At 47.2% G+C, this 23740-nt stretch overlaps 2 protein-coding genes across 7 annotated transcripts; both read left to right on the top strand.

Annotated features, from left to right (window-relative positions):
• Window positions 1-37: 37 nt before the first annotated feature.
• On the top strand, window positions 38-7343 carry map2k4a (mitogen-activated protein kinase kinase 4a). Of its 5 annotated transcripts, XM_037476693.2 has the most exons (14): window positions 38-510; window positions 1263-1298; window positions 1693-1710; window positions 2045-2077; window positions 3544-3646; window positions 3738-3912; window positions 4005-4124; window positions 4213-4332; window positions 4416-4467; window positions 4555-4682; window positions 5513-5590; window positions 6094-6242; window positions 6370-6415; window positions 6565-7343. In XM_037476693.2, the coding sequence occupies exons 1-14, from the start codon at window positions 369-371 to the stop codon at window positions 6676-6678; spliced, it is 1314 nt and encodes a 437-aa protein (XP_037332590.1). In that variant the 5' UTR covers window positions 38-368; the 3' UTR covers window positions 6679-7343. The 5 variants fall into 5 exon arrangements, with proteins under 5 accessions (XP_037332590.1, XP_037332591.1, XP_037332592.1 ...); XM_037476694.2 differs by lacking the exon at window positions 1693-1710 and having other exon boundaries at window positions 39-510; XM_037476695.2 differs by lacking the exon at window positions 2045-2077 and having other exon boundaries at window positions 39-510.
• A 713-nt stretch (window positions 7344-8056) lies between these two features.
• Window positions 8057-16089, top strand: elac2 (elaC ribonuclease Z 2). 2 transcript variants are annotated; one of them, XM_037477453.2, is made up of 25 exons: window positions 8057-8094; window positions 8301-8521; window positions 8844-8894; window positions 8997-9067; window positions 9180-9244; window positions 9331-9388; window positions 9479-9547; window positions 9643-9735; window positions 10147-10202; window positions 10289-10347; window positions 10665-10737; window positions 10832-10944; window positions 11079-11177; window positions 11263-11401; window positions 12786-12871; window positions 12983-13107; window positions 13190-13280; window positions 13571-13709; window positions 13790-13828; window positions 13908-14017; window positions 14408-14507; window positions 14600-14720; window positions 15009-15087; window positions 15234-15378; window positions 15678-16089. In XM_037477453.2, the coding sequence occupies exons 2-25, from the start codon at window positions 8313-8315 to the stop codon at window positions 15882-15884; spliced, it is 2397 nt and encodes a 798-aa protein (XP_037333350.2). In that variant the 5' UTR covers window positions 8057-8094; window positions 8301-8312; the 3' UTR covers window positions 15885-16089. The 2 variants fall into 2 exon arrangements, with proteins under 2 accessions (XP_037333350.2, XP_037333349.2); XM_037477452.2 differs by having other exon boundaries at window positions 8063-8521.
• Window positions 16090-23740: the final 7651 nt, after the last annotated feature.

Here is a 23740-nt window from a genome sequence, read left to right as displayed (position 1 = left end):
CGTCTTCTTGGCTAGCGACCGCTAGCTTGTTGTTAGCTCCGGGACGCTGTGGGTGTTGACATGTCAGTGTCACTCGGTCAGCTGATTGCGGGTCTTAACGCTTCTTGGCTAGTACCGCTAGCCAGCTCAGTTAGCTTAGCCTAGCTGGATGTTTGTTTTTGTTAACGTTACTACACAGCCAACTTTTAACGTCTAAAAGCCGTGTAATTCAACGTATTAAAAAAAAAAATCCCACAGCGGCTTCCGGATCGTCATCGTAAACGTTTCTCGCGGCCCGAAGTTGCCGTTAGTGACGCCGTGATCACCGTGGCCGGGAGGGAAGGGTGAAGTTGCTCTCCGTGTATCTGCATTGCAGCACGGTGCTGCTGATGGAATTCAAACACACAACAATGGCGACTCCCAGTCCGAACAACTCCACAACATCCAGCAGCGGCAACAACGCAGGCTCCGCGGCTTCTCACCAGCACCAGTCGCAGCCGCAGCACATCACCACCATGAGCAGCATGCAGGGTGCGTTTGAATCATCTACGACGGTACAAATAAAAGCAGCGGCTCGCCGTTCTGCTGCAGTGAAGGTTAATGCTAGCTAGCCAGCCAGCCAGCCAGCTAGCTAGCCGGGGAGGCTAACAGCTACTCAGGCTACTCCCATGGCTGAAACTCAGCCATTCCCCAAAGACCGGCCCGCTCGTCGTCGTCTCTTCCCCCCCGCGTATCATTCATTTAAGGGAAATGCTGTTCTTTGTAGTTTATGGGATGTAGGTTAACGTCGTTGCCAACGTTACCGTTTTGGACATTTCGCAGCCACGTTACGTTCTGCTGTTTTTTTATTTTCTTCAACGGACTCCGTTCACATAATTGGCAATTAGACGTCTTGACTCGCGCTTCTACGTCACAGAAGCCAACTGGGGAGTCGCTGGTAAAATCAATCAAACCCTCACCAGGCCCAATCCCGCGTCTTAATGGCGGCACACGAACGCATCTTATTGCTCAACTTGTGAGCCTTATGCCGGTGGTGAATGAGGCCAAATTCATCACAGGCACCTTCACAGTTGACATTTTCTGTCCACGTGACGTTGTGCACGCGTAAGACGAAATGACCGCGATAATAAACCTCGACGGGGTTCTTTCTTTGCCACATGACCGCGCACCGCCGCGTGCACGTCAGCCGAGTGTGGACAAAATGAAGAACTCTTCTCTGCCATCACGCTCCTCCCAAAGCCGTGTTTTCTTCTTATAACAAATGTCTTCTTCTTAACTTTCAGAGTCCAACACCTGCTGGAGATGCCAGAGTGAAACAGGTAGCTACACGCTTCTTTGACCTTTGACCTGGCAGCATAAAGAGCAGTTTGATCAGAAACGAGCTGTGATTTTGATCCAGGTTTTAGCTAGAAGTCCAGAATGATGCTTTTATACATAGATTTACATCTTTAGATTCAGCTGATGTTTTAAATAATCAATAAAACTGGAATTACAGCAGAGACATTGCTTTTAAATCCCTGCTCCCCTTCTTTATAAAGAACGAGATGCCTCTTTCATTCATCCTGACAGTAATAATAATTATTATATTGTGATTTGATAATGCTAATTGATCAAGTTGTGTTCTGCTTTCCTTCACACTCTCCCTGATTAAATGTCACCTCTTTTTATTTGTTTTTGACCTTACTGCTGCTCACTAATGATTCCTAACTCCTGACATGACGCCGGATGACGGTGAGCTGTCCCGACGAAACGTTTCTTAACCTGCAATAGTCTTTCATGATGGGAATTCATCCTTTTTTCATTTGTTTGATTTTATTTTTGATTTGGTTTTTACACCTGTGGTTGTGCCTCTTTAATTTCGCCCTTCATACGCCCGACACGTTTCTCCATGACCAAGTGCTCGTAGCAAAGCAAGGCGAGCCTTCTTTAGAGGGGGGGGGGGTACAGCACTAGTTCTTCCTTGCAGCAGGAGGCCGTTTGTTTAGAAGCAGGGCGGAAACTTCAGGGTCCGACTGAACCGAGACGAGTGTGAAGAAAAATAAAAGCTGTCTTCTCGCCTCTGTAGGGTTTCAGATAAACCTGTCTGGAGCTCCCCCAAGTAAGACAACCCTCTTTTTGCCTCAGCACCAACAGTCCTCATCCCTTTTGTTTTCTGGTTTGGGGGGGGGTTTGGGGGGTGGTCTGTGCTGCCGTTCTCCACTAATCCAAGTCCGGCCCTCTGGCGGGTTCTCGCAGGCTTGTGCCGTTAGCCGTTAGCCGCTAGCTTCCACAGCAGGAAGGATGCAGATGTGTAGCTGTGGGTTTATTAAAATGGGTTTTCACAGATGGGGAGGAGGACACTGCGGCCGGGCCTCCCTCCGGCTGACGTCTTCAAGTTCTCATCGGCACAAGCCTCAAACTCCCAGCTTCCATTGACACCTGGAGGTCCTCCTAACTGGTGTTTACCTGTCGGTGTGGTCCTTTTTAAACTAAAGGAACGCTGGGAATTAAAGCCCCCAATGGGAGCGCAGCCTGAGCGGCTCTCAGAGTGTCACTAACCGAAGGGGGGGGGGGGGACACAGCGGATCCTCCTGTGTGGTTGTTTGTGTTGTCGGCATGGGTGCACCTCAGCAGAGCGCTTGCTTGTCCAGACAAGGTGAGCACGTGTGGTCCTGTCCAGGGTAGTTTTGCTGACGGGGGCGGGGTTCGAGCGGCTCACATTCTTGTGGTTTTTCCGTGGGGGGGGGGCAGTGCGCTACGATGGAGGTGAAGCCGAAGCAGTTGGCCTTGAGAAGCATGTCGTGTGTCAGTGTTTTCTTTTCCCCCTGTGGTGTGTGTGTGTGTGTGTGTGTGTGTGTTCTGTGAATGTGGGTGTGTGCTTTTTAGCAGCATGCTACGTTTCCTTGTCTGCATTAAATAAGGAAACAAGTTTCATCATCAAATCGATTGGATTTGTTTTATAATTTACACAGAGATGACGTACATTTTCTATTGTAATTGTATTGCAAATAAAACAAGATTACTAATTTGAACCATTCCATAATCCTGTCAAGGCCTCATGACGGATCTCCCAGTACGATCAATGGAAGTGTAAAGTACCTGAAGGCTTTAAGCAGACACAACTTTGCAAACGAAGCTGTTTGAAGTCATGAGAAGTACGAGAGCAATTATTGGTGGATGGTATTCTTCTACATTCTTCTTATTGTTGACAGATCCCTTAAAAAGACTAAAACTGCATCTAAAAGCAGGAGGAAATAGTGCATTTGTTGCACTATTTCCAGCAGCGGATGAATCCACATTTGGAAACTCGGCCTATTTGTCATTAGCCACATTCCCTGTTGGTTTAGGACTCGTTAGGATGCCTTCGGTGGCTGTGAGAGCATCATCTCACGTATCTCCGCTCACACCAGTACATTTCTTTCCCTGGTGTGTGTTTTTGTGAAGCATGACGTCACAGACCTCGTTTGTCTCATCACCCTGGGAGCGGTTTCTGCTCTTTGTCTCGACCTTCATCCCGAGCTCTTCTTCCTCTCAAGGTCACGTTGACCTGCGTGTGATATGTGTGCACCTTTTCGTCCCGCTCAGGTAAACGTAAAGCCCTGAAGCTGAACTTCGCCAACCCTCCGATCAAACCCACGGCCCGATTCACGCTGAACACGGCCGGGCCGCCCTTCCAGAACCCGCACATGTGAGTGCCGCTGGTCTCGTCCGGTCCGGTCCCGGCACAAACCGGCCCCCTCGTTTGTGTCGTTACTAATTGCCCCCCCCCCCCCCGGCAGAGAGAGGCTGAGGACGCACAGCATCGAGTCGTCGGGCAAGCTGAAGATCTCCGCCGAGCAGCACTGGGACTTCACCGCCGAGGACCTGAAGGACCTGGGCGAGATCGGCCGCGGGGCCTACGGCTCCGTCAACAAGATGGTGCACAAGCCCAGCAACCAGATCATGGCGGTCAAGGTGATTTATCGTTAGGGGGAGGGACACGACGGGACGGGACGTGGGGTGCGTTAGATTTCCCCGCCCTCACGCTTCCGTGCTGCCGTCCGCAGAGGATCCGGTCGACCGTGGACGAGAAGGAGCAGAAGCAGCTGCTGATGGACCTGGACGTGGTGGTGAGGAGCAGCGACTGTCCGTACATCGTGCAGTTTTACGGCGCTCTGTTCAGAGAGGTGACCTCACGACTCATGACTCGCCATCACTCGTATTATAAGGGTTATTCTGCCTGTTCACTCACGGCTGACTCTGCTTGTGTTTCAGGGCGACTGTTGGATTTGTATGGAACTCATGGCCATCTCCTTAGACAAGTTTTACAAGTTTGTATATTGCTCATTAGACGACGTGATTCCAGAGGAAATATTAGGGAAAATAACATTAGCTGTAAGTGTGCGCCTTTTTTACAAATGAAAAATGAACAAAGAAGCCTGATTTCCTGTTTCTGAACCTCCTCCTGTGTTTCGCAGACTGTGAAGGCACTTAACCACTTAAAGGAAAACTTGAAAATAATACACAGAGGTGAGCCACACGCCTCATCTTATCGCCCTCACTGTTCCACCTCCACTCGCCTCCCTTAACCCCCCCCCGTCCGTCTCCCCCCGTCAGACATCAAGCCGTCCAACATCCTCCTGGACAGGAACGGAAACATCAAGCTGTGCGACTTCGGCATCAGCGGGCAGCTGGTGGACTCCATCGCCAAAACCAGGGACGCCGGCTGCAGGCCCTACATGGCGGTGAGTGACAGACGCATTCTCTGTAGTGACCAGCAGGGGGCGACTCCTCCGGTCCCATAGAAGTCTACGGTAGAAGTAGATTATGGTCCATTACGAGTCAAATGGACCACAGAGAAGGGGATGCTTCAGGGCGGGGCACGCTGTGATTGACAGGTCTCTGCTGAAGACGTATGGCGTCTCTAGGTCCTCCTCAGTCTTAAAGTGTTTATCCAATATTTAAATATATCAATGTTTCTCTTGGACACAGAATGCATAATTATTTCGTTTTTGAAGTCACTGACACACACACACACACACACACACACACACACCCCGTGCAGGTGGAAACATGCTCAGAGGGTGAGCTGTCTTGGTATTCTCGAGGGGGGGCGGCGTCATCCTGACCCGGTATGTTTCCTGCTGTCTGCAGCATAAAGACGTCTTTTAAAGATTGTGAGCTTCAAAAACATTTCTCACATTGAGGAAACTTAACGGCTTTGTACTCTAAAGATTTTCAGCTCAGTGAAGTGAATTTAATATTTACCTCACATGTCAACATGAAACTGCTCATTACTCTTAGTATTGATCATCCTTTCATATCTTTCTGCTGAAAATGGAGGCTTTTATTCTCTTTTCACTCAGGTGCAGAGTACAAATAATAAAGTTTATGCTGTAAAAATGTCAATCTAGAGCACATCGAGGGACTTATTTACCTGAATTGTGTCATTTAATAAAAATGTATAACGCTTGTGTCTTTGAGACTCCAGAATGGATTCCATGTATCTGTGTGCTTTTGTTTTTAGACTTAAACGTGGGTCTGTTTCCTGTGTGGTTTTCTTCTGTTCTTCCAGCCCGAGCGAATAGACCCGAGCGCGTCGCGGCAGGGCTACGACGTCCGCTCGGACGTGTGGAGTCTGGGGATCACGCTGGTGAGTCCGATGGGATGAATGTGTGCTCTTTAAATACAGAACGCGTGGTTTCTCTCACGGAAGTAGCAAGTCCCACAAATAGTAATCTATTTATTAGCAGTTTTTGTTTGTTTTTATGATATTTTCAGAGGTGATGTTTATTTTCTCTGTTATTAAACTCTCTCTAAAGGAAATCAGGACATCAAGTTGATTTCTTTCTATTTGCTCAATATCTTCCCACTGAACTGAGAAATGACTCATGGAGCTGATTGGCTGCCGACTTGCGGCCCGTCGCCATAGTGACTGTTCACACTGGCTCCGCCTGCGTATTATGGGATGTCTAAGCACAAACGGGTGACACATGGAGCCTCCTGCAGAATACTGCAAAGCTCCGGTGGTTTACAGCACCTTTTGAATATGTTGTTTACCGTAGATTCCACTGCTGAATGGCTTCAGTTTAATTTGGTTAAAGGTGCTTTTGTGCCCCCCCCCCCCATCTGAGCCTGTTGTCCGCTGCGTTGCAGTACGAGCTGGCCACCGGGAGGTTCCCCTACCCCAAGTGGAACAGCGTGTTTGACCAGCTGACCCAGGTGGTGAGGGGAGACCCGCCGCAGCTCAGCAACTCGGAGGAGCGGCGTTTCTCTCCCAAATTCATCTCCTTTGTCAACGTGTGGTGAGGAAAAAAAACCCGGCTTTAAACGAGGTTCTGATGTCAGGAGGTCAAACGGACTCCCCCTGGTGGAGAAACGCGTCACCTGCACCCGGCGCATTCTAACTCTTGTGTTTCTCCTCCTCTCAAGCCTTACAAAGGACGAGTCAAAAAGGCCAAAGTACAAAGAGCTACTCGTGAGTTCTGTTTACACTCGTCAAGATGTTTAAAACCGAGGAAATGGCTGACTTTGCTCATCTTTATTTTCTTCATGTTGTTATGTGACCGAGCTCTCGTTCTGTAGCTGTTTTTTTAAAAATCCGTATCATTCCTTCGTTCTCTGCAGAAAGATCCGTTCATCCAGATGTACGAGGAGCGCTCGGTGGACGTGGCGAGCTACGTGTGCCGGCTCATGGATCAGATGCCAGCGTCTCCCAGCTCCCCGATGTACATGGACTGATGGCAGGACGAGAACACACACACACACACACGCACTCACACACACCATTAAATATATTCACCGGTCTGCAACAGTGAACCACATTAAAAACAAAAAGACAAGAAAGTGAACAAAAACAAATCCTTGTGTACATTTGCTTGGTCCCCTTATTGCAGTGTTAAAATAAGAATTGTAAAGCCTAAAAAAAGAAGAAAATCACCATTTGCAATAAAATGGGTGTTTATTTCAGTCATGCCTGTATAATATATCAACACTTTTTTGTTTCTCTTGTTCACACACATGCACAGTGTAATCATAGCAGCAGCTGAATCACACGGTCTTGACTCATCTTAACGAGGACACTCTTCTGTGGTTTTAGAAAGGTGGTTAAAAAAATAAATAATAACGTGGAACTTGTATTTATAGAACCAAAAAAAAAATCAATTCTTCAACACACCGGAATCATGCTCTTTGTGAAATTGTCTCACCTCTTCCATGTACGTAACTGAAAGCATTGTGTTTGGTATCTTAATGGAATTTTGCTTCTCTGGGTATAAAGCAGTTTAAAACGTGTCTGGGTGGGGTTGGACCTGCAGGCCGGTCGGTGCTGAGAGGCCGCTGTCCTGTCCTCGCTGTACAGTGGACTATATGCTGATATATGAATAAAGAAGGAGAGAGGAACTGTGCGTGTGCGTCTCTTCTTTGAATGACTCCATTTTTAAAGGGGACGGTGTGGTGGATTTATTAAAATAAATGGAATATGAAATCAGAAATGAGCAGTGCAATTATGACTTGTGTTTGCAAAACCTCATGAGCCCTTTATATTTGTGCAGGTCTGCAGGGATGCACCAAATCTTTAAAAAAAAATTTAAATCTTGGGGTTGAAACCTTCACGTGATGGCTTAAAGTGCTTAAAGTATTATAAAACAGTTATAAATCAACTGATTTGAGGATAACGTTATTAGCATAAAAGGAAAACTATATATTCACACAAGCAAATTTCTCTATTTTCATTTGAAAAGGAACGGACCATAGTTAAGACTTATTACACCTCTATAGATCAATTCAGAGAATTCTGACATTCCGATGTAGGTTTTGAAAATGAAAGCCCTTCAAAATATTCCTAAAATGACTTGTATAATCTGTCAATGTTCTGTGAAATTTTTGTATTTTTAAGTCCCAGAAAAATGTGTGTACACTGTCACAAAGTTCTTATATCGAGAAACATTTAAATCATTGAGCTGCACCACAGCAGACGTTAGTGGAGCTATCCCCGCCTCCTTCTCCTAGAGCGCCGCTGTGATTGGTTCACAGACCGAGGAAACCATCGCACCCACCAATGAGCGTCAAGATCCCTCAACGTCATCATTAGATGCCGGAAAAAGTGTCACATGTGTGAAAAGTCCGGCTGAATGTGCTGAACCCAGCTACTTTTAGGTAACTTCTTCCTCATTTAAAAGACGTGGACATGAACAAACAACCATTCGCTGGGTGATCGGCGCTGGTCTTTTAAACAGTGTCGTGTGTTTATTATGAATACGGTCCGCGAGAAGCTGGGGTCCATTCCGCTCCTGTTCGTCAAAGGCAGGTCTCTCTCTGCTGTCCCCAGCTGTTACTTTCCTGTCCCCCGGACTGTTTTGCAGTTTTTTCGAACAATGGCTTCTAATGAGAACAAAACCCCAGAGACGAGACAACCCGGTCCGAAGAAGGCCAAGCAGAAGGAGCCCCTGCGGCGGGTCAAGACCAAAGAGGACCGGGTCCGGCGGGGGGAGGGCCACGGACCGTCCACCGCCTACGTGCAGGTGGTCGGTGCCGGAAGCAGAGACAACTCGGCGTCCCTGTACGTCTTCTCCGAGTACAACAGGTAATGGATTCACAAAAGCCTCGTGCTTTTACTTTGAAAACCGGGGCTGCTTTGAGCCTCCCAAAGTGTTGCAGGTCAACTTCTCACCTGACATCATGATGATGATGATGATGATGATGATGTGAAGATGATGATAATACAGATTTACGGTATGCACAGAATATTTAATGGTAGTTTTAAACCATCACTACAAATACAGCTCCATGTACATATTCTTATTCTCTGTCAATCGGGCCCTATTTAAATATCCCAGATGACGTCGTGTGGTTTAGAAACAACGACTACTTGTTCACCTGAATGTCTCTCCTGGTCTCGTCTACAGATATCTGTTCAACTGTGGTGAAGGAACACAGAGACTCATGCAGGAACACAAGTGAGCTGGTTTGGGGTTCGGATGCACACGTATCGTTGTTGTTGATGTTTTTATCGAAAGAAGACGGACAGCATTTACGTCTTTGTGTGTTCCTCTTGACAGACTGAAAGCTGCTCGACTAGACAACATCTTCCTGACCAGACTGAGCTGGGAGAACGTGGGCGGCTTGTCGGGTCGGTGACGTCAAATAACACGGAACCAGACACACGGCGTCACAGTGGGCTTCATTCTTGGAAGCTGATTCCTCTCCATAGAAACGAATGACTGTTTGTCTTCCCTCTGCAGGGATGATATTAACCCTGAAGGACACCGGTGTCCCGGAGTGCGTCCTCTCAGGACCTCCACAGCTGGTGAGCAGCGTTTACACACTTATAATATCACACCTTTAACACGGCGCGTTCCTAACGCCATCTCTCCGTCTCCCTTGGACTCCCAGAAGAACTATCTGAACGCCATCAAGTCGTTCTCTGGCCCTCTGGAGGACATCAAGCTGTGTGCGTCTGAGCTGCTTCTTTTGTCTATTGTCCGTTGTACCGTCGATGGTCGTTGTTTTCACTGATGGTTTGACCCCCCCCCCTTTTCAGCGGTGCGACCCTACACCGAGGAGGCGTACAGCGACGAGACGATGACGGTTCACCAGGTGCCGATCTTCGGTCCGTCCGTCTCTTTCCCTCCGGGACTTTTTCTCAAAGTGTTCTTTTTTTTTTTTTTGTTCTTCTTCCGGCTAACTTCGTCTTTGCTCTCGAAGGTCATTTGAAGGCCGACGGCAGGAAGTTCTCCCCAAAGTCGGGCGCGAGCAGCTCCCCCCCCTCCCCTCCCGGGAGGGACGGAGACGAGCGAGGCGAGTTGGAGGATTTCATGTGATTCACAAAGTGCTTCGGGGGATAATCCCTGTGAATGTTATCTTGTGTTTGCAGATTCATTTCCCACCATCAAAACTATTAAAATTCATGCTGATTGCAATGTGAGGATCTGAATCAAACTACCAGAGGGTTATTGATTATACTCATTATACTTATGTCCTGCGGCTAAAGTCACAGTAAATAATGTCTGAAAAGACTTCATGTTTTTAATGAGTCTAAATTTTAATATATAAAAAAATTCTATGACATATTTAAAATAAGGAGTCTAAAATTACTTGAATATTTGACTAAAATGTCTAGTCACCAAATATTCGGGTGCTGTGTTAATGGAGGCTGTTTTCCCACAATGCATTGCACAGTGGAAATGAAAGCTTGTTTGTTTGTTTTAGGTGAGAAACGCAGAGCGACCCGAGATGACTCTCTGCTGGTTTCCTTCGTCTGTAAGGTAGGAGAAGCTCAGGGAAACGCCGTCCCTTTGGTCTGAAGTCTAAACTCTGTCTCTGAGGTTCTTCCTCTCCTCCTCGTCCACAGCTTCACCCCAAGAAGGGGAACTTCTTAGTGGCTCAGGCGAAGGAGCTCGGTCTGCCTGTGTGAGTCTTTGTTTCATGTGATCACCAACGAGGAGATGGAACCCATCACCTCGAGCCTTAATCATGAACATTCATGCACTCGTTTAGCATGAACAGCACATCATTATACATATATGTATATATAATATTAAATCAAAACATTTAAATATAGTTCACTCTAAAAGTTATGTACACAAATGATTATGATTGGTTTTGTTATTATTATTATTACATTTTGGGTTTGAGTCGAATGGTTTTAACATGCGTCAGTGTGGTAATCAGATTACTGACATCAGTGAGTAATGATTTGTCTCGTGATGCCCCCCCCCCCCCCTCAGAGGCACGTCGGCCATCGGCCCGCTCATCGCGGCGCTGAAAAGCGGCAGAAGTGTCGAGTACGAAGGCAAAGAGGTGAAAACGAAGCTCATTCCACCTGTTTGGGGGCCTTGTTGTTGTTGTTGTTGTTATTATTAAGTCTTCTGCTCTGAATTCTTATTCTTCTCAGATCCGGCCGGAGCAGGTCTGCACCCCCACGGACCCCGGGCCCGTCTTCCTGGTCGTGGAGTGTCCGTCTGAGGACTTTGTGGAGGCCGTCTGCACCAACGAGCAGCTCAGAAGGTACGAGATCTTCCCCCTCGTCATTATTGTGTTTCCCACATATGACATCATAGCAGTCTTCCATAGTCTGGCTCCTCCCATTTCCCTGTGCCTGCCTTGTCGCCGCGTTGAACTCGCCGTGTGGTCCCCTCCAGGCACCAGGCCGCGGCGGGGGAGGACTCGGCGGCGCTGGTGGCCCACATGGCTCCGGAGTGCGTCCTGTCCACGGATCAGTACAGACGGTGGATGCAGAGGTCAGCCTGCCGCCTCGCAGGACACCACGCTGTGTTTGTTGTTGACTTGGAAGGCGGAGTTCCGCGTGTGTGTGTGTTTTTGCAGGTTTCCGCCCACAACACAACACCTGATCCTGAACGAACAGGTCGGCGCCGTCCACAACGTGAGGAGTCACAAGATCCAGGCCCAGCTGAACATGATCCACCGCGACATCTTCCCCGAGCTCCAGTCCTACCGATCCAAGGTGGGGACGGAACTTCATGACTTACTTATAGACATCGTAGGATCTATGGCCTTCAAAGGAATCGCAGTAGATTAATGGAGATGTAGGAAAAACACGAGTAAATTAGAAAGAATGAAAGAAATGACTAGAAAAATAGAAAGAAATAGAGAAATAACTAGAAAAATAATGCTGGTTTACTGTTTACTCCCGAAACAAGTGATCCTCATTTCAGCATCAGAAACTATGGAACAAGTAGCTATGAGACATCAAAGAGAGGTATGAAAATAATACAATATCAAAAGTATATACAATGCAGAAGGATTTAAAATGTAAATGTAGAAAAGCAAACCGAAGACTGCAAAGAAGCATCTAGAATAATTAACAACTGATAAACGATTGTTGTTTTGTGTTAATTTGATCAGAACGGCTCATTTCATTTTTTAAAATATATATTGTTGGTTTCACAAAACATACAAAAGATAATTTCAAACGTCTTTAAGGACTCCTGGAAACACTACATACTACAACATATACATCATCATGTATATTTCTACATCCATTATCATGTATATTTCTACATCTATTATCATGTATATTTCTACATTCATCATCATGTATATTTCTACATTCATCATCATGTATATTTTTACATTCATCATCATGTATATTTTTACATTCATCATCATGTATATTTCTACATACATCATCATGTATATTTCTACATACATCATCATGTATATTTCTACATACATCATCATGTATATTTTTACATTCATCATCATGTATATTTCTACATTCATCATCATGTATATTTTTACATACATCATCATGAATATTTCTACATACATCATCATGTATATTTTTACATTCATCATCATGTATATTTCTACATACATCATCATGTATATTTTTACATTCATCATCATGTATATTTCTACATACATCATCATGTATATTTTTACATACATCATCATGAATATTTCTACATACATCATCATGTATATTTTTACATTCATCATCATGTATATTTTTACATTCATCATCATGTATATTTCTACATCCATCATCATGTATATTTCTACATACATCATCATGAATATTTCTACATACATCATCATGTATATTTTTACATTCATCATCATGTATATTTTTACATTCATCATCATGTATATTTTTACATTCATCATCATGTATATTTCTACATCCATTATCATGTATATTTCTACATTCATCATCATGTATATTTCTACATCCATTATCATGTATATTTCTACATTCATCATCATGTATATTTCTACATTCATCATCATGTATATTTCTACATCCATTATCATGTATATTTCTACATTCATCATCATGTATATTTCTACATACATCATGTACCATCACGCTCCTTCCTCCCCAGGAGGCTGCGGCTGAGCTTCTGGTCCCCAGCGTCCGCGCCGAGTGTCTCCTCAAGTTCCAGCTTCGGCCCGTGATGGAGTGGCAAAGGTCGGTTTGTCTTGGGACAACGAGGACGACCCCCGTTCCGTCCCTGCAGGGTTCTCCTCGTGTGAGGAGAACCGAACCCGCGGTTGACCCCCTTGTTTGTTCCTCCGCCAGAGATGCCGTCCCCTCCTGCTGCGCCGAGGACTTTGTCAAGGAGGCGTCTGAGGTCCCCGGCTTCCTGGAGGAGGTGGAGCGGTGCAGGAAGGTCTGCTCCACCGACGCCGCCCCCCCCCCAGCCGGTGAGTTCCGCCCCCTTCACGCCGGCTCCAGAGCGTTATGGTGGTGGAGGAGTCTCACTGTGGAGGTGCTGTCTCCCTAAAGGGGCGGAGCACCCGGAGGTGGTGTTCCTTGGAACCGGCTCGGCCCTCCCCATGAAGATCAGAAACGTCAGCGGCACCCTGGTGAACATCAGGTAGGAACATCAGCAGGGGGTCTATTCCGTGATCTCAATATTAACAAAGAAATCGTCATGATCACGATAATACTTTGTTGTCCGTTACTAAGCAACCAGCCGCAGACTAGACAATCTACTTCCTGTTTACGCCAGCGTAAAAACATGCGGCCAATGGCGTGGACGAGGAGAAATGTCTGAATGAAAGCTGACGTTGATGTTTTTTTTCACTTTTAGAATGTCTTTTTTTGTACGTTTATTGATTGCGTCTGTTTGTTTGTTTGTTTGTTTGTTTGTTTGTTTGTTTGCAGTCCGAGCCAGTCGCTGCTGCTGGACTGCGGGGAGGGAACCTTCGGTCAGCTCTGCAGACACTACGGAGACGCCGTGGACGAGGCTCTGTGCAAGATCTCCTGCGTGTTCATCTCCCACCAGCACGCCGACCACCACACGGTGAGGGGGCGGAGCCTCCCGCCGCCACAGGAACCCGCTGCGTTGAAACGACCTCTATTCACTATTCTTTTGTTCCTCAGGGGCTGCTCATGCTGCTTTATCAGAGGGAACGCGCACTGGTGAGTACAACTGAGGGGTGAAGAGCTAAAAATCACTTTCCTGTCTTCACTAAGCAAAGGGGGCGCGAATGTTTCCTAGAGGACGTTGGGGAAGACCTTCAGCCCCGTGGACCTGGTGGCCCCCGGCCACATCATGAACTGGCTCGGCCAGTACCACGACTACTGCGAGGAGATCCTCCACCACATCAAGTACGTGAGCACGGGCCTGTTTTATGTATTTATTTATCAAGTGTTTATTCAGCGATATTTACTTTGCACCACTGACGGAAGCTTCTTCAGTCTGACTCTAAATGGACCACCATTCACTAAATGAAGATCATGCTGTAAGACGTGCAACTAGAGGCCATAAACAATGTTTACTGAGGGAATAAATCAAGAGAGAAGTAGTCGTTTTCTCATAGAGTTCTATGGGAGTCGCCCCCTGGTGGTCACTACAGGGAACGCAGCTTTAAATAACCGAAGGTCGACACTCTTCCATCTTCTCGTGTGCACAATGGGGGGGAAAAAGCCCCCTGATGATCAGGAGCATCACAGGTGCATTATTTAACATTGTGTGTGTGTGTGTGTGTGTGTTTTCAGCCTCATCCCCAACAAAGCTCTCTGTGACGGCAGCGAGGCGCCCGGCCAGAGGACCAGCGCCTTGATCCAAGCGCTGCTGAAGAAGAACGATCTGCAGAAGGTCCGCCAACATCACGTCCTTCTTGTCAATAAATGTCCTTTTTGAATGTTTTTATTTACGTGTGTGTGTGTGTGTGTGTGTGTGTGTCTCAGTTCCAGACCTGCGCCGTGCGTCACTGTAAGAACGCCTTCGCCTGCAGCTTCACGCACCGAGCCGGATGGAAGTTGGCCTTCTCCGGCGACACCATGCCCTGCGACGCCTTCGTGCACACCGGTCAGTCCCCCCCCCTGCCGTCTGAATAATTCAGCAGATATCCCATCATGCCTCTGATCACTCTCGGAGGCTCTTCTTTGTGGGGGAGGGGGGCGTGGAAGGGGGGGGGGGGGGCGGTTCATTGACTAAATGGCTCAGCTGGATCCGGTCCAAGCAAAGCCTCCAGAAGACGGACTGATGAAAGGGGGCGTGGCCACTCTCAAATACCTGATTTCCCGTGGGACGGGGGACGGGGGGGGGGGGCAGTTAGTGGTCTTCTGTGATATTTATTTATGTAATATCTGTCAGGAAAGAACGCGACGTTGCTGATCCACGAGGCCACGCTGGAGGACGGGCTGGAGGACGAAGCCGTGGAGAAGAGACACAGGTGAACAAGAACATGGAATCCAATTGTTTGAGTGCCTTTTGAAACATCTTTTACAGGGCCACACATCTTTTTATGTCTTTTGATACTGAGAAGAAGTCGATAAATCTCCCCCCCCCCGTCCCCGTCCCCGTCCCCCCTCCACACAGCACGACCTCGCAGGCCATCGGCATCGGGATGAGGATGAACGCCGACTTCATCATGCTGAACCACTTCAGCCAGCGCTACGCCAAGATCCCGCTCTTCAGCGAGGACTTCAGCGACCGCGTGGGGATCTCCTTCGACCACATGAGGGTGAGCTGCCGCCGCCACATGTGACCTCGTCGCACCCGCCGATCACATGAAAAAATACAGTTTTCTTCTCAGGAGACAGTCGATGAACCTTGAGTTCCAAACCCAATAATTTACCTTAATCTCGTTGTATTGTGTCCACTGAAGCACAGTGCGACTCACTAACCCTTTTACAAATGATTGTAATTCACATAAATCATATATAATGTGTTTTTAGAAGTCAGGGGTAGTGCACACTGGGCGTGTCAGAAGATGTGGTTTTTGGTTTTAAACCTTCATCCCCCGTTTCCCACTTGGCTCAGATTCGCTTCTCAGACTTTAAAATCCTCCCCCGGCTCGTTCCGGCGCTCAAAACCCTTTTCGCCGAGGAGATCGGCGAGATGGAGGTCAGGCGGGAGAGGAGGGAGCTGAGGAACCCGAGAGGAAGCGGCTCCTCCGAGGCGACCAGGAGGGACCGCGAGGAGGCGGAGCCTCAGGGCCAGCAGGCCAAGAGGCCGAAGATCAGCTGAGGCCCCCCAGGGGCCGGCTAAAGAGTGACTTTTAACCCAGAGCCCCATGAGTTCTTTTATTTAAGAGGTTTTTTTCTATTATTTGGCTTGTGTGGTTTTCAATGATGAAATAAAATCCTGTTTATTTCCTGCGTTGCAGTGAAGAAAACTGAGCTATAATTATAGTTTGTTTTCATGTAAACACAATAAAAGGAGATCACACATGTACACTGGAGTTTAAAGAAAACGTTTTTTCTGTTGATTTTCTTGTCGTTCTTTGGATTTTGATTTGAGTTCATTTGACTTTTAAGCACATCGTATTTTTCACATTTAAAGGAAGGAAGAAAGTACCTTTTTTGCTTTTCTTTTTTCCAGGTTCAGATCAATTGTGAAATATGTAAAATATGTCCTTTCATGAACTGGGACGCTTCTCTGCGCGCTGCAGGCTGACATGTTCCCTTTCGTCCACACGGGGGCTCCAGTGAGCCACCGAAGAAGGAGATCTCTGCAACCATGTTTATGAGGCTCATGAAGAAAAGCTCTTGGGGGAGCGTTGGCTCCTCAGAGGAGGAATTTGTCTCAGAGCACAACTTCGGCCCCTCAGAGGAGGCATTGGGCCCCTCAGAGGAGGACCTCGTCCCTCAGAGGAGACATTGGGCCCCTCAGAGGAGGACCTCGTCCCTCAGGGGAGGACCTTGGATGGTCCATTGATTCCCAGCAGCGGACCACCTGCTTTCTTGCTGTTGGACGCAACATTTTCAAGCATGAAGAGAGAGCTCAGTTTGTTTATCCATAATCACCAAAGTGGACTAAATAAGAAAGGGACGTAGTCATGGCAACACTGCGGAGGATGTAGCTGGTGGAGACCTGTCAATCACAGTAGGCCCCGCCCTAAAGCATCCCCTGCTTTATGGTCTGTTTGCCTCTAAATGGACCATCATTCACTAAATGAACATCATGCTGTATTGAAGAAGACTTGAAACTAGAAACTGAGACCATAAACTCATGTTTACAATGTTTACTGAGGGAATAAATCAAGAGAGAAGTAGAGTCATTTCCTCATAGACGTCTATGGGAGCAGAGGAGTCGCCCCCTGCTGGTCACTACACAGAAGTAGAGTCATTTCCTCATAGACGTCTATGGGAGCAGAGGAGTCGCCCCCTGCTGGTCACTACACAGAAGTAGAGTCATTTCCTCATAGACGTCTATGGGAGCAGAGGAGTCGCCCCCTGCTGGTCACTACACAGAAGTAGAGTCATTTCCTCATAGACGTCTATGGGAGCAGAGGAGTCGCCCCCTGCTGGTCACTACACAGAAGTAGAGTCATTTCCTCATAGACGTCTATGGGAGCAGAGGAGTCGCCCCCTGCTGGTCACTACACAGAAGTAGAGTCATTTCCTCATAGACGTCTATGGGAGCAGAGGAGTCGCCCCCTGCTGGTCACCACAGAGACTTAAAATAATGAGGCCGAGCATATTAATCTCACTATGTCTCATTATTTTGAGACAATTTGACTCGTATGGATGGACGGATCTTTTTTGCCAGTCCTCTTTGGATCGTCGTTTAATGACTTCCGACTGAGAGCGGAAGTCATTAAAATACGACATCATCAAACTAACTGGCAGCGCGGGTTCTTCACGTTTGTCACTTTTGTTTACGCGGAGCGGAATGAAGAGAGACAGACCAATCCGATACACACCTCCTCCACCCGAATCCTCCCAGCCGCTACACCCAAAGTCAATCATGCACCCGGGCTGCTGATTGAGAGAGCCCCGCCCCCCGGATTCCTGTCACCTCACATCTCCATCTTCATCGGGGTACGCACGCACACACACACACACACACACACACACACACACCGGCTGCACAACTACAGTTCGTATCTGTTCTCAGACCTTTCTTAAAATCTGGAGAGAAAGACCTTCTTCTTGTCCTTCAAAGGAAGAAGAGGAGGAGCGATCCAAAGCATCAATATTCCACCTCTCCCTCGCCCCCTCTCGCCATTAACAGGCCTTCTGAAGGAGACTCCCCAGGAGGCCTCTGGAGGTCTGATACTCACTCGGCCGCTGCATGTGAATAAAAAGAATATCCTCACCCCCCCACCCCCCCTCCCCCCACCTCGGCCCCCCCCCTCCAACCCGTGAAAAAGCATCAGAGACACATCTGGTGCAGAAGTGAAAGCAGAGACGAGGATGAAGCGACAGATTCCTGCTTGTTTGTTTGCTGCTCTGACATTCAGACTCACGGAGGATTAAGGAGGTGAAAAGATGTCTGACATGCGTTATTTTTAACTTCTCAGATAAAAGTTCCCACGAGAGTGAGCGTGTGGATCGGGGGGGGAGAGCCTCCTCAGAACATCACTCACGCTGACGATTAGGAGGCAGCTGGTTTGCAGCCCTTGTTAAATGGTTTTTTTGTCCATGAAGGAGGACTTGAAGGAGCTTTCTGCTGGGAATACGCCGGCGTTAAAGGACCCACTGACGAGCAACAAGGTGTTAAAAAGTCTCCAGAAAGGTGACTGCAAGGTAAACATCACGTACTTACAGCGCTTCAGTCTCTTAAACACACAAGAGGCCTTGAATAATTCATCAACCTGCACCAAGTGATCTTTGTGTTATTAACTCAACACATTAAACATCCCTCATTAAACTTGTTTCATTCTGTGTTGATTCTTTTGGTCCCGGTGGACTGAAGTGGTCTCGTCCCACCAGGCTCTCACTCTACAGCAGGGCCTGACTGGAGGACCTGGTCCTGTCCACGGTGGACTGGTCTCTGCTGAAGGACCTAGTTCTGTCCACGGTGGACTGGTCTTTGCTGCTGAACCTTCACAATGTCATCTGGTTTCACCAGAATCTGACTCAGTGACATCATTGATGACATCATTAAGAAGAACTATGGAGTCTCTGATGATCTGGTTTACTCCTGGAGGTCTGTAGAGGATCAGGACTAAAGTGAGACTTAAGGTAACAGTTGCTTTTATCTCAGTGGCTCCAGATGTTGATTATTGAAGTCACATGTTATGCAGGCTGCAGCCCGTCAGTCAGTCATGTACTAATTAATAAAATGTGTTGTGAAATAAGCTGATTCAGGTCGCACTGACTTCCTGTAATGAAACATGTCTTTGTTTTGGCCACAACTCAGCAGCTACAAGTTATTGATCGTCACGTTTCCCTTTTAATTATGCCTCCGGACCTCTTCATAAAAATCCATAGTGGTCCGAAGTGACCATAAATCCCATTAAGTAAACTTCGAGGTGGCCATTTGTCACGTGAACAGCCCCCGTGGGCCAATTCCACCTGATCTTTAGCGTCGTCCCCAAACGACTATTTACACCACGGAGTGGTTTCTGATTGATGGATCTACGAGTTCCAACCTTCACGTTGCACGTCCGCCTCCACCTCCTCCAGCGATGGAGGCAGAGAGGAGGCTTTGTGGGGGACGCGGACGACGAGCGGCTCGCATCGCGTGGCACGAAGGAAGGCGGGATGTGAGGAACGGGCGAAAAGGCGGCGTGAAGACAACTGAGAGAGCACCTTCGGCGGGACGAGCACAGGTGGAATTACCCGCCATCACAATGGGTGCCGTCCGTCTCTTTGTTTGTTTTTGTGAATGGGGACTGGCGCCGGCTGAATGGAGACGTTGCTATAGCAACAGCTGCTGCGTGGGACGTCATTCAGAACGACCGCGCGCGTGTGACTCGTCCTTTTAAGTGAAAGAGAATAGCAACTACAACAAGGTGTTAGTTAGTCTCTGGGCGCCATTGTTGCTGCTGAGGACCAAAAACAGCAGAAAACAAGAGCTTTTTTTCACATCATAGTGTGTTTTTTATTATATACACATATCTTATAGCATTCTATTTATTTCACTGTTTTACAGGGATTCATTTATTTGGTCATTTTAATTATTTTGTTTCCCTTCTGAGCCCTTTGAACTGCATTTGATTTGTTCGAAAGCTGTTGCATGAATGATACTTTGATGAATAGTTGAAAGCACTTTGCTTCCTTTTACTTGAGTAAAAAAAACTCCTTCATCAAACAGTCGAATGAGTCTCTGGAACAAACTGTGTGACCTCTTCGCTCCAGGAGCTAACGGTTAGCCTCTCAGTGACCCTGCAGCTAATCGCCCTCATTGGAGCCCCGACGGGGAAGTTGTTTTTAATCTTTTATCTTTACGCCCGGAAAGAGTCTGGTCTGTTATCACCGTGACAGAGAAACACTTTCACAGCGCGCTCGTTAGGAAGCACCTGAGTTCTGCCTTCTCTCAGGTATCAAGGAGGCAACGAGGAGGCATCAGGGAGGCAACAAGGAGGCATCAAGAAGGCAACAAGTGGGCATCAAGGAGGCATCAAGAAGGCATCAAGAAGGAAACAAGATGGCGGTTCCTTCCTCCAACGATAGTTTAGCTGAGGAGATGAAATGAGTTTCACTGCTTGGACTTCTGACCTTCTGACCTTCTGACCTTCTGACCTTGTTACTTCGACGACGAGAAACTGTTTGAAGTTTACAACGAAGATTTATTTTCAACGGATTCCGCATCTTAATGATTCGTTTCCTTTAACATTTCTGGTGTAATTAAAGGCTCTGACGGCGGGTCGGAGATGTTTCCTGAAGGAGAACCGAGTCCTTCCAATGAGTTTAAAGTTTGAAATTCACCAAAAGAGAAAAGCAAGAAGATCTTCTCAACCAAAACGATGAAATGTGACATTGTGTGTTCGTTTCAGGCTTTAACGAGTGAAAATGATTTTAGCCCCGAGTAGTTTCCATTTTGGGAACATTTACATTTCTCTTTTCTATATTGGATGAGACGGCTGTTTTAAAGATGTTCAGTGAGTGGACATTTATTTACCAGCTTTAAAACTAACTTGTTAACTTGTTCGTTGGATCCTTCTGCTCACAAACACCTCTAAATGCCACCGTTCTAACACATAAACCCGTTTATTTACGTCTGCTACATGATTGGCTCCCGACGACGACGACACGGAGACGGATCGACCTCTCACGTTGCTGTCGGCGACGTGAGAGGTCGACTGAGGAAGACGACCTCTCTTCATCAAATGTTTCCAGATGTGATCACAGGGCAGCATTTCAGAATAAAAGGGAATCACTGCAGGGACTCCGCCTGTTATAAGTCGATCGGAAGGGTGGGAAGCTTGACGATGATGACGACGATGATGAAAGTTAATGTTGACTTATTTGTCATGTGACTTTCTTACGTGTTATTTCCATGTTGTGCAGTAAATAATCTCATATTCACCCGAGCTGCTCAATCCGATGGCTTCGTCTTCAAGTCCCAACATTTAACTTTGATTAAAGTGGCCGTTTGTCTCTTTGAATACTCGCTGTTGTTGTCTATTCGTCTCGTCTGAATGATAAATGTCGCTTCGCGCTACAAATGAATGAAATCCCGGGGGGGGGGGGGGGGGGGGGAGGCGACACGCTTCCTTCGGGGGAAGCCGAGGAAGTTGTGATTTATCACGAGGGAGAATCAGAAATGAAGAGAGTTTCTATTGAATGGAGACTTTAGCTGAGGTAAGCGTTCCGGGGGCGCCGTGATGAATCGGCGGCGGCTTATTATCATCGTACAGTGCGGCGATGGAATCTCGACCCGTCCGTAAATCCCCGGCTGTGTCCTTGGTTTAAATTTATAATACGCTACAAAAACTGACTGCAGCAAAGAGTGGCTCGCGGTGGGTTTTTTATTCAGAGGGGACGTAGTCTCCACACAGAGGGGGGGGGGGGGGCTTTAATGGCTGCTGGGCCTGTGTGACCCGTCCAATGGCCCCCGACGCACACAGAGGTTCTGGTTACGAGGTCAGGTTTGGATTTCTTCATCAGTCACCACAGGTCCGCTGCGTGCTTCGAGTGCTGATGTTGTTCCGCTTTTTCAGGTTCGGCGGCGGGAAAGAGACACGAAAAAACGCCACATCCTGTCGAGCTCAGGAACCAGCGCCAGAGACTCCGGGCGTTGGGGGGATTCACACAAACACAAACCTGGCCCGATTTTTCCTGAATGCAGACGTCTGATTTCATGTCAAATTCCCTCTGCAAAGAGCCAATGAGCTGTTTGTTTTCTCCAAGTGAGAGAGATTGATTTTCTCAGGCTTTAACTTGAGTATTTTCTGTTTTTTTTGTTGCTTCGGGACAAAACCGCGCCTTAAAACGCAGATTCTTTTGGAGGGGAAAATGGCCGACGACGCGGAACAGAGGCAGCAATGGTAATCTGAAACTTTACGTATTTATGTAGCGGAACCGGAGAAGAACATCAGAGGGACTCTGAGCAAATATGCTGAGTGCACAGCGAGCGACCTCCAAGAGAAGCACCAGGAGAGGTCGGCTGGTTGTGCAGCAGACTGGATGAAGGTCTGCAGGAGGATGCATCATGTTCCGTGTTTTGTTTCCTCTGCAAACACGTCTTCCCTCGCTGAGCGGGACGCTGCAGCTACTGAAACATTTAAGGTCACAGGAACAACAACGAGGGCCCTGGAGGTTGCTTTTCAGTGTAGTGAATCGGGGGCAAAGGATGCTGTGTCATCATAGATTAACTTCTTTTTGTAGCTGAACAAGCCCTTAAAAAAGCAATAAAAAAAGGAAAACAATACATTTTTTTTTTGTTTAAGTTTTTGACCAAACCCTTTTTTTCAAAACATTTTTCAACCTAAATCTTTGACTTTTTTGTTAAAACATTTTTCAACATGACATTTTTGGAAATTTCTAAAAAATAAAAAAAATGTCATGACATTTTTAACATTAACATGGTTTGATCTTTTTTTCCTATACTATATTATATATATCATATATTTTTTTCACCTAATACTTTTTGTCTATTGAGATCTTTTGAAATATTTTAACCTTTTTTCAAAACCTTTTTTGACCTAATATTTCGTCATTTTTTTTTCTCCTTTTTTGACTTAATATTTTGGATGACTCGATTCTCTGGTCAGTGATTGGCTGACGGGATTCTCTGGTGGCTGATTGGCTGACGGGATTCTCTGGTCGCCGATTGGCTGACGGGATTCTCTGGTCCCTGATTGGCTGACGGGATTCTCTGGTTGCCGGTTGGCTAAAGGAATTCTCTGGTTGCTGATTGGCTGACGGGATTCTCTGGTCGCTGATTGGCTGACGGGATTCTCTGGTGGCTGATTGGCTGACGGGATTCTCTGGTCGCCGATTGGCTGAAGGAATTCTCTGGTTGCTGATTGGCTGACGGGATTCTCTGGTCGCCGATTGGCTGACGGGATTCTCTGGTCGCTGATTGGCTGACGGGATTCTCTGGTCCCTGATTGGCTGACGGGATTCTCTGGTCCCTGATTGGCTGACGGGATTCTCTGGTCGCCGATTGGCTGACGGGATGCTCTGGTTGCTGATTGGCTGACGGGATTCTCTGGTCGCCGATTGGCTGACGGGATTCTCTGGTCACTGATTGGCCGACGGGATTTTCTGGTCGCCGATTGGCTGACGGGATTCTCTCGTCACTGATTGGCTGACGGGATTCTCTAGTCGCTGATTGGCTGACGGGATTCTCTAGTCGCTGATTGGCTGACGGGATTCTCTGGCTGGAGCAGCTCTTCTTAAACGTTGCATGGCGTGTTGTGGTGCAGAATACAAATGCTGAAATTCCATACAGTGAATTGTTTGCCCCCCCCCCCGCCCTCTCCTCCTCCTGCTGCTTCTCTCACTATTTGTTCATTCCTGACCAGAGGCTCTGAAGGTTTCATTGTATTTGATTAAAATCCTCCCGTTTCCTCTCTGCACAGCCTGCAGAGTAAATATGATCGTTCTGCCTCATTGCCTCACAATCCAAATCAAATCGCAGACCCTCCATATCCGCCGCACTCCGAGTTGTTTTTCCTTCTGCGCCTGAAGCAGAAGCAGAATGAA

Source organism: Pungitius pungitius, chromosome 12 (assembly GCF_949316345.1).
Source record: "Pungitius pungitius chromosome 12, fPunPun2.1, whole genome shotgun sequence".
NCBI lineage: Eukaryota > Metazoa > Chordata > Actinopteri > Perciformes > Gasterosteidae > Pungitius > Pungitius pungitius.
Note: the sequence above shows the minus strand (reverse complement) of the source record. Positions and strands in the feature narration are given on the sequence as shown.

What these genes read in the sequence shown, in the direction of transcription:
- map2k4a (XM_037476693.2), top strand. Translation starts at nt 369, where the DNA reads ATGGAATTCAAACACACAACAATGGCGACTCCCAGTCCGAACAACTCC. An exon ending in ACCAGATCATGGCGGTCAAG is followed by an intron (nt 3,913 to 4,004) that starts GTGATTTATCGT and finishes TGCCGTCCGCAG; the next exon opens with AGGATCCGGTCGACCGTGGA. An exon ending in CAAAGTACAAAGAGCTACTC is followed by an intron (nt 6,416 to 6,564) that starts GTGAGTTCTGTT and finishes CGTTCTCTGCAG; the next exon opens with AAAGATCCGTTCATCCAGAT.
- elac2 (XM_037477452.2), top strand. Translation starts at nt 8,190, where the DNA reads ATGAATACGGTCCGCGAGAAGCTGGGGTCCATTCCGCTCCTGTTCGTC. An exon ending in CGACGCCTTCGTGCACACCG is followed by an intron (nt 14,721 to 15,008) that starts GTCAGTCCCCCC and finishes AATATCTGTCAG; the next exon opens with GAAAGAACGCGACGTTGCTG. An exon ending in GCCGTGGAGAAGAGACACAG is followed by an intron (nt 15,088 to 15,233) that starts GTGAACAAGAAC and finishes CCCTCCACACAG; the next exon opens with CACGACCTCGCAGGCCATCG.